The sequence below is a fragment of the Dendrobium catenatum genome, unplaced genomic scaffold (genome assembly GCF_001605985.2).
Source record: "Dendrobium catenatum unplaced genomic scaffold, ASM160598v2 fragScaff_scaffold_743, whole genome shotgun sequence".
Classification (NCBI taxonomy): domain Eukaryota; kingdom Viridiplantae; phylum Streptophyta; class Magnoliopsida; order Asparagales; family Orchidaceae; genus Dendrobium; species Dendrobium catenatum.
In genome coordinates, this window is record NW_021319205.1 from 390944 (window position 1) to 405641 (window position 14698).

The window sequence follows — 14698 nt, forward strand, 5'->3', positions numbered from 1 at the left end:
AGCCGAAGTTCTCCTCTGCCACCAAAGACGTCAGACTTCTACCCGACGTCGGATCTTCACTCTTCGCTAAGTTTCTAACCGACGCCGGACTTCTACCGGTTATCGGACTTCGTTGGACGTCTATGCGAAGATGCATTTGTTTCTATTGCTGGACTTCTGCCTGACGCTGTCATACTGATCTTCGTCGTCAGACTACAGTCCTTCCGACCTCCGTCGCCAGCCGACTACGGTCCTCCTGACTTACGTCGCCCGCCGACTACAGTCCTCCATCGCCAGCTGACTACGGTCCTCCTGACCTACGTCGCCCGCCGACTGCAGTCCTTCTAACAAAGCGAACATGTCAATAGTGATTCTTTGTATTTACATCATGTAATGTACTCCATAAGATGTACATCAAGCTAAGGCCTTCTCCCAAGGAAGGGCCTCATTTGTAATCGACTGCAATACTAGTGGATTCATTCAAACTGGGCTTGGCCCCGTGGTTTTTGCCCCTTTTACAGGGGTTTTCCACGTAAAAATCTTGGTGTCTCATAAATGCTAGACCCTCTCTCCTTATCTGATTGCGTGCCAGATTTTCGTACAACGCTAAGACGATAAACTTTATATTTCTCTACCGCCGCAAATACTCCTGGACGCAACAAAAGTCATTAAGGATTGGTTGCTCCATATAGAAATATTCTTGATAGAATGTCATGCTATTAGTATATGAATGTTCCTCATGCAATATTGTATTAAGGTGAGGCTAAAGGTGGTGGATATGTTAATAAATAGAAAGGTTTAAGGGAAGGGAGAATTCAATTAATTTTTGAGTTAAGTTTATTAATGTATTTAAAGATTAGCTTTATAAGAAAGAATTCAATTAAGATCATGCAATTTCAATAAAAAAAAAACACTTAAATTTCTAAAAATTTGTATATAATCAAAGGGATTAAACCTTCTAATAGAGTTTTTGTGAATTTTGGGAGAGATAATGAAAATATTATTTCAAAATTTTATAAATAGAGTCTCATATTTTACATGAAAAAATATCTAATCCCGCTGAAGGCGCGGTCCACACGGCGGGCTAGGCTGGGCTGTGGAGCCGATTCCATGCGGGCGGGGGCGGGACTGGGCTTGGGCTGGCAGAGACGGTTCCATGCGGGCTTGGGCGTGGCTGGGTTGGAGGAGCGGGTTCCACGCAGGCTGGGCGGTCGGGCTGCTGCTTAGTTATTGTTTTAATTTTTTTTTTATTTTTCTTGACATTCCGGGGAAAAAAAAGTTTGCCGGAAATATTTTTTCAGCGGAAAATCCGTCGGTAATACGTCGAAAATGTTTCTGGCTTATTATTTTGAGCTGGAAGGTCTTTTCCGACGCGCGTTAAATTGACGAAATTATTTCCGCCGTAAATGCAAATTTTTGACCGATTTTGGCCATTTTTCGACAAAAATGGCCGTCGGAAAATGACATTTTTCCTGTAGTGAACCTACTGTCAATATCAATATTGACACCCTCCGACACCAATAAGGTCGTTACCCACTGTCACTAAAAATATTGTTGCTTGACATTGCCAATAAGGCTAGAGTATGTAGACAATACAAATACTAATACATGCACGCCATCACCAATAAGGCTTATGCATATCATTAACATTAATGCATTTCATCATCTACAACAATGCTATTGTATGTTTCCTTTACCAACACTGATTGACGCTATCGACAATAAGGTTAAGGCACATCAGCAACATGAATGTTGATGTATATTATTACCAATAAGGTCGATATATGCATGCTATATATTAACTCTAAGTTAGTCATTGCCAATAAGGTCATTGCATGATGTTGATATCAACCCCAGTCTTCATCATCACAAATAAGGCTAGTGTACACCTTCGAAACTAATGCTGATGTGTGTCATTGTCAAGGAGGCCAAGACCCTCCATAACCATTAAATTAAATGCCTGACATTGCAACCAAGCTGATGCACACCCTAAAATCTAATGTTAATACATGCCTTCAACCTCAACACTTTCTATCACCTACAAAATTGTCATTTATCATTGTCGTCAATGTAATTCCCAATAATGACTTCAATAATGCCAACATCTGCAATTGACACCATAACCTATACTAATCTTCGCTTAGTATCTAATCTCACCTCCTTTAACGAGAATGATCAAATTGATCACATATAAGCTCTTAAAGATAACTTTAACACCTTCATACTCTTTTAACTTCCACCATTAAAGCCATCATTTATAGTTCATGTTTGTTGCACTTTAATTATGTCTTCTATAATTGTGGAGAACATCATTTATAACATACAATATAAACTAATAGAATCATTTCAATTTGGCAAAGCTCCATAATTTTCTCCTTATGTTTCAATGCAAGAAATATTTTGTTTTCTATAAACTACTCTCAACTCATCTTATTTGTGTGTAATTAAAATTTTCATACAATATAATGATTCTAAATGTTTGCTCTAATTCCTTGACTAATGTTCTATCATGCATGCAACAAAGATGAAAAATATTTTACTTGTAAGCTCTTTGATGAATGTATTTTAAAAAGGATATTATAATGAATTTTGACATAGAGGTAAATAGATGATGATTTTCGTGCAATGAAGAAGTATTATGCACAATTTAAGATTTCTTATCATATAAGTTAGATTATTATTATTATTTTGCTTTGTAGGTCGATATTATTTAAAAAAACATTTTCTTTTAATTTTTTGTCTATTTATGTTAGTTTAGAAAGTCAAATATCTTATTTTGTTTTATTTTAATAGATTTTTTTTATTTGCCAACCCTTTCTTAAAATTTTGTTTCAATCACTATTTATGTATACCATTCCCATACTAATAATCCCATGCATATTTTATGAATAATTTATTTTCAAAATTTAGGATGCTTTTCAACAAAGCATAAACGTACAATAATTGTGCTATTAATTGGAATGAAAAAGAAAAGCTTCTATATATTTAACTGAAATGAAAAGCAAATGACAAAAAACAATTTATTTCTATTATTGATCCCATAAACCAATTTCAGCATGATGAACCTTCCCTTTCTTCTATGATTCATAAAATAATCACATGCTGCTTCTTTCCACTTCTACTATCAGAAAAGAAAATAAAAAGAAAACCCCACAAATTATAGTTGAAGGGTGATTAAAACCCCTTAGACTTTACAGTTATGGGACTTCTAACATAATGTTTGTTACCATCAGACCATTGAAGGAAGCCAAAAACATAATCTTTTGCAATATAATCATCTATTGGTGTCAAGGTAAGTTTAAAAGTTTTCTCCTCGCCAACCTCTTTAAATGTGAGACTTGTTGGCTTTACCTTTACCGTTATCCCAACTGGGCTTCGTATGCGTACCACATATGTTCCTGGTGTGCCAACATTTTTCAACTTTCGAGTGATGGTAATTGAATCTTCGAGGTTGGGAATTGTGATTGAAGGATAGTTGAGATCAACCAAAGCTGGAGCTTTTGATGGGCATTTGTATGTCTTGAAGGTGGATATTTGAGTAGAGTTGTAGCCGAGAGCACAAAGGAAGTTCAAGTAGTCATTGGCTGTAAGGTCATATACAAGACCCGGGTCCATGGCTCGGTTGGGTCGAACATGTCCTGACCCATAGCCAAAAGGGTTGGCTTTGCCAAAAGATGCATTCTTGATTGGTTCGACCATGTTATCTCGTACTCTTGCTGTACATTCATTAACATGATGTTCACATTGTCATTTAGAAAGTCACAAAGATATATAGTAAGTTCTACTTAAGACCAAATTGGTGCATTTATAATAACACATAAGAGTCATCAATATAGGACTCACTAATTCTTTTTAATGAAGAAAAACATAGTACATTAAAATCTCACCGGTGGTCATGATTGATGATTTGATAGCAGAAGGGCTCCAGTTAGGATGAGCAGCTTTGAGAAGGCCGACAATGCCAGAAATGTGAGGGCAAGACATGGATGTACCAGAGTCTGAGTTAAAGGGGAATCGACGTTTGTCGAAATCAAGACCAGAAGGTGAGGTTGCTAAACTATAAGCGGCTATAACACTCACTCCTGGAGCTGTTATATCAGGCTAAAAAAAAAGGAGCAACATGTTAGGATTATGAAGACGTTGCTGACAACATGCAACAACAGAATCATATTTAGATGAAAGAAAACCAATTGAAATGTGTCACATGTCTTTTGAGGGTGTCGACCACACCTGATATGAAAATCACTCATGTTGCTTTAAGATTGTGTACTCACCTTCAGGATTTCAGGAGTGATGGTGTTGGGGCCTTGAGATGAAAATGCAGCCATAACTGGTGCTGGCTTTGTGCCAAGCTCAGTGATGGGACGTGTAATGGAACCCTTTGGTGACCTATAAGTATAAACATGCATCACAATCAGTGCATATAGTTTTTAAAATTTTTAGTTAAACAAAATGTTTGAAATTGCTTCATCCAAGAATATTTCAGCACCAATATATTTCAAATATTTAAAAAATTTACAAAAAAGTATAAATGTGCAAATAAATGTATTTAATTTAAAAACAATACTATTTAAATAAGCAAAAAAAAAAAAAGCACTCAAAATTAAAATTAAAGATATTACATGAAAGTTCATGCATGATAATGCATAATAATTGAATAATTCAAATGCAACATGATAGAAGTGCATATAATATTATAAATAATCATGAGATTATTATAAATAAAGAAGAAGTCATGTTATGTAAGCCTTCGAACTATTTCAAATTGTATTTTAACATTCTTAATCCATATTAAGAGAATAAAAAAAATAAAATAAAATGTAGAAAGTGTGAAATATTTACTTGGTAGACTTGATGTAGGAAAGAAGCTTGAGGCCGTCGGAGTAGGTGATATGGGTGGCCGGAAGGACGTGAGCGTCGGCGATGGTCTCATCTCCGGTTAATATATCATTGGCTAAAACCATACCAGCGCCGCCAGCTAACTTGACCGCCTCGCCCTTCTCCACCCTCCCAAATACTCCTCTAGTACACACCACAATTTTCCCCTTCACCTTCTTCTTGTCCAAACTTCCAATCTGGCACAAATCTCTGCAATTTTTTTCATCTTTTGTAAGTAAATATATAGTTACATGTGGCAGATCTCAATTTTGAAACTTACGCATCATCGATGGAAGCATTGGGTGTTGCAGCGTCAAGAGAACGAATAAATCGGTACAGTTTGTTCGTCGGCAGGCTCTCGCTTGAAAGGCTCTGCCCCTCAACTCGACGATTATGGTCGAAGACGACATAAGAAGGGAACTCCCTATCCATGGTACTAGCTCCAACGGTCATCATCCATGGCGACACGTTCGACACCGTACCCGCCTCAGGCCCCGAGTTCCCCGCCGACGTAACAACCGCAATCCCATTATTGACGGCATGGAAAGCCCCGACGGCCATCACATCATCGAAATAGTCCGTGTCAGCGCCACCGAGGGAGACGGAGAGGACATCGACGCCGTCTTTAATAGCGGCTTCGAAGCCGGCGAGAATGTCGGCGTCGAAGCACTCGCTTCCGTTGACGGGAGGCCAACAAACCTTGTAGGCGACGACGCGGGCTCGAGGAGAGCCGCCCTTGGCCGTGCCGTTGCCATAGCCTTGAACGTTGGCGCCGGGCACAAAGTTGCCGCCGGCGGTGGAGAGAGTGTGGGTGCCGTGGCCGTCGGTGTCGCGGGGGCTGTTGAAGGTTGAGTTTAGTGGGCCGACGACGGCTGCGTAGCCCTTGTTGAAGTATCGAGCGCCAATGAGCTTCCTGTGCACAATACATTCAAGAGATTACTTTGGGAAAAACTCCCATTGAAATATTCTGATCTGAATCTTGTTCTTGAAGAGTTTAAGATTCATTGATTTACTAAGAGATACGTGTAGTATGAGCATACTAACTTTAGCTAGGATCTATTATTTAAGATAATTTTTTAAATATTTTGATTTTTAATAAATCTCAATCATAATTTTATTTGACAACTAAAATTTTAAAACTATAAAATTGCTTTATAAGTGTGGAAATCAGACCCAAAGAACAGAACATAAAAGCATAGCGGTGAATTATAATTGCAATTTTACTGTTTAGCATCACACAACTAGACTGGTTCTCCTGATCGGAACTCTACACATAATAATCTCTCTCCAAATAAAGCCTTGGGCTCATTTGATTGCTTGAATGTAATAAATATGCCTTAAAAAATGTGGTGAGCATATTAATCATTATTGCTTAAAGCTCCCAAAATCCTATTTAAAAATTTTCCTAATCTCCTAAATATAATAATTTCGATTTCACAACATAAAAAATTAGTGAAGATTATTTTATTATTTTCCAAAATATATGTTTTATATCTGCAAGCAATAAATGAAATGCCTCATAATGTAAGAAGTTTAAAGCAATTCATACGGATGCAGCTGACTCAAGCAATAGTTTACTAATCAAAAATTTTAATAACAAATCAACATGCAATTAATAGGATGATCACAATAACATGATGCGCTAAGATAAGCTTAATTTTCATTAATTAGATGTTGAACAAATAAATGTTTTTTTAGTGAAGCATTACTTCTTATTCAAAGAAATTTGGTAAATGCATCAACAATATTTAGCTCATAATTTTATGGGATTCTTTATTATAAAAGAGAAGGATGTACTAAGAGTATGTCTCATTAATAAATAAGTTTGGTAAAGTTTGACTTACTCAATTTTAACTTATTTATATTATTATGATGCCGATATATAATTTTACAATATTGGATGCCTTTCTAATTTAGAAATTTTACATAAAGATTCAAAAATTAGGTTTATGTCCTTCCCTAAAATTTTGGGTTGAAATCAAATTAAGCCTAAGCCCATGACTTTAAAAATCAGATTAGATCTCCCAGAGTGATCAATTCAACAATACAATAGTCGTACGACTAGTGAATTGTAGCCTAAAATTGACTTCTACATTGAATGTACAAAAATCGATCAAAATTGTCAGCTGAATCATACAATCAATGAATCAATCAGTTCTAATAAAGATCATATTTCTAGTTTTTTTTTTTAATTTTGATCAAATGACTATAATAAAAGATTCAATCGTTCAATCAAGTTCGAATATTCTATTATTTATATTTTTATAACTTTGAATTTAAATATTATTATTATCCGCAGTTAAATATCATATAAATTATCCTAACATTACATCCCAAAATTTGATTTAGAATTATGTTTAAAATTAATGAGTGCCCTAATTTACAATATTAGAAATTGTATTAATAAAAATATTTTTCATCACATTATGATTATAATATCATTTGAATTACTTTAAAATAATTTTATTGTTTTTATATCGCCTAATTAGATACAAATCTAAAGTTTTAACCTATTAATTCCTTTTAATTTTATGTTCCATTCAATATTAAAAGTGTTTTACAACTTTTAATTAATTAATTAATTAATTATACTGCAATGTATGTACAGAAGCATCATAAATCTATTTTTATTAATAGATCCAGTCTAATACAGTTAATCTGTCAGATTTTCAAAATTGTACAAACACTAATAGATCCAAAGTCAACCCTATTAAAAATATAATAATTGCCAGAAGTTGATTGGCCTCGAATTGAGGATATTCACGTTGGATCTTGCTCTGTACGAAGCAATTAATGGAAAACTATGCGATTGAGAATTTAATGTAATATTGGCTTTTAATGGTAAACATTTAAGAATTCGTCAGCAAATTTTTACAAAAAAAAAAATCATTTTTTTAGAATTGATCCTTAACTTTTTTTTTCTAGTATCAAAATAGTTTATTACTATATAAAAATATTAATTTTGAGTCTATTTGTGACAATTTTGTTGCTATGTTTTAACCTATTTTTAAAACAAAAAATTTTGAATTAAAATTTTTATATATAAAAAATTACTTTAAAAAATACTAAGAAAATCATCTAAAACAAAACTTTATAGCATTAACTCTTTAAATAAGGACAAAATTAATATATGGGTGCAATTATTTAGATCATGAATATTTTAAAAAATCAAAGGATAAATAATAAAAAATCATTTTAATTCTTTGTAAAAATCATGGATCATTTTGATCATTATCTCATCATGAATAACAAAAATTAATTACAAATGGAGCATGAGATATAAAAATCCGGAAGAATATTTTGTTTTCCAAATCAATATTTTTAAACAATAAAACAAATAATTTTATTTTAAAGATTATTTTTATCCTATATTATCCTTCCTTCCTTTTATACCCTATTATACATATATGTAATGTGCTAAATTATATAAAAAAAAATATTTTATAGCAATGATATACCACTATTATGAAAAATTTCACATACAAAAGCTTTATGCTCATTATTATTATTATTATTATTGGCATATTATGAAAGAAAGTTGATAGTCAAGAGCCAAAAAAAAAAAATCTAAAAGAATAAGTTGGTGGAAATTGCTGATCTTGAAGCAGGATCATACTAAAAACCAAAAAAATAAAAAAAGAAAAGATAAATATATGACCAAATTAAATATATTATCCATTCAAAATGGTGGTAGGTTCTATTACAATATAATTGAAGTCTTCGCTCTTTCTACACAATTACATATACTATTTGTTAGGAGTATGGCCGTTGTTAAAGAACTTATGAGATTCTGAAGACAAGCAGACGTGAATTATTATGATTTATTACTATATAAATGTTTATTAATGAGCAAATTGGCACGATGTTTAATTAATTAGGCCAAGATAAGATGGCTTTTTGCTAATCATAGCTGTGGTTTGTATAATTGTCAATTTAATATAATAATAATTTATTTATGATTGCCAGCCAAAACTGATTAGAGAAGAAAACCAAAAGGGTCGATTAAATATTAAAAATATTATCATTAAAATTTCATCAAAATGTGACTAAGGTTTCGTTTGAGATATTTTTTTAATTATTTTGATTTTTCAGATCCAAATTATTATTTTTGTTTGATCATTATTTTTATATTTGAAAGTTGTTTTTACAACAGCTAAAAGAAATTACTTTTTCTATAACAATTTTACAAATCAATAAAAAAGCTATTTCAAATGGAGCATGATATAAAGAAAATGGTTATTAACTAAATAATGCATATTTTAAACATTATTTTAATTTTAATTTTAATTTTAATTTTGTGTGGTTAAAAAACTATTTTCTGACCCACGAAACTGCTTTTAAAAGCAAAAATAAAAAATTTAGGATTCGTTTGGAATGACTTTCTTACATCTTCTTAAAGTAATTTTCTAGTATAAAAATTTTAATTTTTATACTAAAAATTTACTTTAAGAAATAATAAAATAGCCGTCTCAAATGAAGTCTTAGTATTCATTAGGAACAACTTTTTTACAGTTTTTTTAGAGCAAATTTTTAGGATAAATTTTTTTGAAATAAAATCTAAAGCAAAATATTGAAAATTAGTAAATTTTTTTGAAATATCTCAAAACAAAAGAGGGGTGGGTATTGGAACCTGTTGCAGGAGAACTTCTGGTTACTGTCATTCTGGCATATTCCCCTCCATTTAGAAGGAATGGGTCCCATATCATCATCCCTGAAGCTCTCAGCCTCTGGCCAGACACCTGTACAAATCCAACACCAAAAAGGAATAAAAAAAAAAGAGAGGAAGTGATGGTGATTTGACAATGATCAAAATGTCATCGGTAGCAATAGAGGAAAGAGGGGGCCGAAGAGAGCAATTGGAGAAGGCAGACGGGACCATGCTACAGTTTCTTAAAGACTGTATGTCTAAGTGTATCTTTTCAATAAATCATTACAATTTTGAATATATTTTTAAAAATTATTTATTAAAAAAATGGATATTTTAAAATACTTTTTTTATTCAAATGAAATGATGCGCAATATAATCATAATTTAAGGGTCTATTTGAAATAGCTTTTCTGTCATTTTATTTTATAGGGGGAAATAATTTTGAAAATAAAAAGCTACTTTTACAATTAGAATGATTAAGGCTTAGTTTCAGACAGCTTCTTTGCTACTTAAAGCAGTTTCTTAGTACAAAAAATTATTTTTTGTACTATAAAGCTTCTTCAAGAAGTAGTAAGAAAGTCGTCCCAAACGAAGCTTAAGTTATTTTTCTCGCAACAACTTCACAATCAATAGTAAAATTAATATTAGCATTCTTAAAAAGATCCTAAGGGTTCCTCTGTGTTGGCTGCAGTTTTTATAAAAATGGTATTAAAGCTGCTAACTACAGAAAAATCATCTATTATTGGTGGATTTTCCGGCTTTTACCGGCGAAAAATAGTTTCGCCAGAAATTCGCCTGAAAAGCATTTAAATCCGTTGAAAAATGAATAATTTTTTGCCGTGATTTTCCTTTAGTGGTTATAGGAAAAACAATTTTTAAAAAAAGTTGCAAAAAATAATTTTTTTATAAAAAAGTTGTAAAAACAATTTTCTTACACAAAATTTCTTCAGAGCAATAAAAAAAATAATAACCAAATAGACACATGCTTTGTGTTCGCAAAAAAATAATAAAGTTGTCCCAAATAAATCTTAAGTTTTATGTAGATCATCAAAACAATTGAAATTACCAGAATTTAATAGAAAACATGCAAATGTCAATAACAACAACTTTAATAACGAAAGGTCAAAGAGAATACCAATTCTCACCAAAATGGTAGGGAAAGCCAAATAAATGCCAAGTCAATTTGAAAGATCGGAGTTTCTATGTTTTAGTGCTTGAGAAAGGCCTTAACCTAACGTCATTAACCTCTCATTTATATTGTAAGTGGGGATGTTGAAACGATCCAACTCAACGTTTGAGGTTCATGAAATTTGTTGCAGTTTTTTATTGTTTTTTTTTTAAGTAGATTTTTTATTTTTTTTTTCTAAAAAAATGCTTTAGAAAATAGTTAAAAAACTGTCACAAACGAAGCATTAGGCTTCATTTCGGATAATTTTATTACTGCTTTCTAAAATAACTTTTCAGTATAAAAATTTAAATGAAGCCTAAACCTAAACTTTAATACCCATTTCCCCATCTCAAATAGATCCTAAATATTTTTCATATTTTTGTTTGAATGTCTCTAAATTGCTGATGAGATTATTGGCTAAGAAATTCAAACTAGTAACGCAAGAAAAGCCAGCTTTGACCTTCCCACCCAATGAGTGGATACCGCAATGACCACCAAACCAAATTAGAATAACAATCACATATTTTTTGTCAGTGATGCTTCCTAATTCTGTGCAAGTCAAAGATTTAGACGCGTATAACTTGTAAAGTTCCCCTTTTTCTTCTATCTTTTTTTCCTTTTCAAAATTTTCTATAATAAGCACTTTTAATATACCAAAAAGGTTAACGAAGAGAAGATTCATATCATACCAGTATCAAGATTAGCGATAATTACATCCTCTCCAAATCTAGCTTTTGTCCACAGTGATTTCTTAGGGACTCTGCCATTTCTCTCCAGGCCAAGGAACTGCCATGAACGGGTTGTGTGAAGCTTGCGTCCTCTGTTCTCAAAGACAGAAACAACGCTTGGATTCTCTGTGAAAGATGCAATTGAAAAACTTTAATACTAATTGAATAAAACAAATGGAAGGAGATGGGGAAATGTGGAAGAAAAAGGAAATTTGTCTCACTTGAGATCTGCACAGCGTCTTCCTCCTCGAGGATTGCAGCGAAGCCATTCATGTACCTTGTGTAGGAATAGAAAATTGCTTCCTTGGCCCTCTCCTTGCTGCATTAATGTCAAATCCTCCAATACTTTTAACCAAACATTCCAAACAAAAAAAAGGAAATTTTAAAAGCAATATATCTTAGCGATCCTGTACCTTTGGAGGTATGATTCTAAGAGTTCATAGTGGGATTCTCTGACCGTTTGATCAACATGAGCAGTTATTTCTTCAGCAGAGTTGGATTGGGCTCCAAGGTAAACAATATAGGACTGCAACAAAAAGAGGAACGGAGGAGAAATGAATCACAGATTCGCTGTGAAAGCTTTGAAAAAGATGAGATCTTTTTGACGGAAAAGTTGAAAACATCAATAAATGAGAACCTTTTGAGCAGCAAAAGCCGGGCATTGAAGAAAATAGAAGGCTGTGATGATAAGAAACGGCAGAAAACTCGCTGTTTTCTGGATCTTCATCTTTGCTGTTCTTTCTCTTCGGCTGAAGCGGAAGAGAATGGTCTGCTTCTCCTTTGTTTATAGAATGGCGAAGGTTCCAATTGAGGAAGTTGAATCAATTACGGCTCAATGAGTGATTTTAAAAACGGTATTGATAATATAATTAAATTTATTTATGTTTTTATAAAAGAAAAAAAATCCCTTTGCATTTCCTTTCCCGGCCGGCGATTAATTTGTCTTTAATTGCTAATATGAATATGACTTAATTGTTTACAGTTACCGGCTTGAAGCGGCATATATAGCCAAACCTAGGACGCTGGGGTTTGGCATTAAAAGGGACCGATAAATTGACCAGGACATCCCATTGGTTCATTCTACACATTCATACGTAGGTGGGATCCACGTTGAACCAAAAATAGTTCATGATTATTTATTTCACCATTATGAAGCCTATTTTAGCCTTTTGGGGGATTTCTATAATTCACTCAATATCTAAAAAAATATAATATTTGAGCATTTGATTTTTTTGGGGGATATTATTGAAAAAATGAGAATAACTAGACTAACTTATTATTTAGTTACATATATGTTCTGATATATTTGTTGCATTATGAAATATTCGCTACGATAGAGAGTGATATAGTTTAACGTCTTAGTTTTGTATGAATATCAAGTATACAAACAGATAAGAGAGTATGGTTATAGCATTTATAAGGGTTACCATAAATTTTATGTGGAAATCCCTGAAAATGAGAAAAATTATAGGGCTTAGCCTAATTTGAATAAATATACTACTGTTTGCAATCGATTACAAATGAGGCCCTTTTTTAGTAGGAAGGTTTTGACTCGATGTAGCAAATATAAATCATAAAATGGGCATTATAAAGTGGGAGTTGGAAGAATCAGATTTGATAAGTTCGTTTGGGCAGCAAAACCATAATCGACAAGCAATATAGATCTGAATGATTGTAATCAGATGACTGTGGTCAAAAGGATCGTAGTCAGGCGACAGTGGTTAGAAAAACCTTAGTCGGTAGATGACGGAGGTCAGGAAAATTATAGTGGGAGATGGTGGTCGGAAGAACTTTAGTCATGGACGACGGTGGTCGAAAGGACTGTAGTCGGCAGAAGACGGAGGTCAGAAGAACCGTAGTTGTCGATGGTGGTTATAATGACTATATTCAACAGGAGACGGAAGTCAGAAGGACAGTAGTCAGCGATGGTGGTCGGTAGAACTGTAGTTGGCGAGCTATAGTGGTCGAAAGGACCGTAGTTGGCGATGGTGGTTGGAAGGACCGTAGTTGACTATGGTGGTTAGAAGGATCGTAGTTGGCTATAGTGGTTGGAAGGATCGTAGTCGTCGAGCGATGGAGGTTGGGAGGACCTTCAGTGGTGTTCAGCTAACGATCAGAAGTTTGGTGGTGGCTGACGAACAGGCGAAAGTGAGGCAATTGTTGGGAAGAACTCCGGCGGTGGTCGAAGGCGAGGAAGCTCTCAAATTCTTCACTTCTTTTTCCTCGTCTCATGAGAAGAATGTGGACTATTTATAGTTTTTTGAGAGTGACACGACTTGTAAATATGGGTATGATCAAGGTCAAGATGGGCTCATTTGATGGATGACAATATTGATCCCTTTGATGATCATGGACCATTTATTGATTATTTGAATGCCTTAATGATATCAAAATCTTGCCATCACAGCCTCGTTGGATTCATCTCGTCGAGCCGTTTGATTTGACTATAAGCTTGTCACATTTGAAATTTTTTGGGTAATCCAAATTATGATTTAAACTCCCTAAATATGTTTTAGACCCTTGATTTGGACTTGGATTTGACTATTTTGATGTCGTTGGTTGGATTTTTCTTTTCGAGAAGTTCAGTTCGACTATAAGTTTGCTGAAATCAGAGTTTGGATGATCCCAGATTTAATTTTGGAAGCTTTCAATTCAAATTTGTGCCCGATCGAGATAAATTTTTTATGGAATATCAATATTATATATAGAAAATTTTATATTTACTTAAGTATGATTTAAGTGTTTAAATTAAATGAAAACACATGCTTAAAATTGTGTATTTTAATTTAAATGTCTAAACCTAAACTTTAATACCCATTACTAATAAAATTAAGTTTGATCGAGTATTTGGGAAATTACAAAGCTTTTCTTGGATTATTAGTTCAGATCTTTGGCTACCAACCAACAAGTTTTGGGTTCAAATCTTACGTATGTGATATACATTTGAATTTATCTTTATTGACTCAAAAGTCTACAAAAAAGCACTTGAAAAATTTTGCTCCTTTTAATTGGACCGTGCTTGACCATACTAACCTACTCATTTCAACCCAAATGGATATTGGTGATCATTGATCAACTATCATAAAAAAGTTTTTTACTTTCTAATTTTAATAATTTTTTATTCATTAATTTGCTGGAATTGCCAATTTAAAAACTTTTATCAAAATAATTTGATCAAGGCTTTTAACATAAAATTTAGTAGATGGGTGCTAAATACTCAAAAGTTAAAAATCATTAAAAAATAAAAAATTTCAATTAACTAATTTTTATTTATGAGTCTATTTTGGATAGCTTTTTT

At 33.1% G+C, this 14698-nt stretch overlaps 1 protein-coding gene across 1 annotated transcript; it reads right to left on the reverse strand.

The window, feature by feature from the left end:
* Nucleotides 1-2975: 2975 nt before the first annotated feature.
* On the reverse strand, nucleotides 2976-12260 carry LOC110091974 (subtilisin-like protease SBT5.3). The gene is made up of 10 exons (XM_020816301.2): nucleotides 12038-12260; nucleotides 11814-11926; nucleotides 11622-11719; nucleotides 11362-11526; nucleotides 9488-9596; nucleotides 5138-5770; nucleotides 4822-5067; nucleotides 4254-4368; nucleotides 3867-4080; nucleotides 2976-3695 (listed from the first exon to the last, which is right to left on the reverse strand). The coding sequence occupies exons 1-10, from the start codon at nucleotides 12125-12127 to the stop codon at nucleotides 3154-3156; spliced, it is 2325 nt and encodes a 774-aa protein (XP_020671960.1). The 5' UTR covers nucleotides 12128-12260; the 3' UTR covers nucleotides 2976-3153.
* Between the last annotated feature and the right edge of the window lie 2438 nt (nucleotides 12261-14698).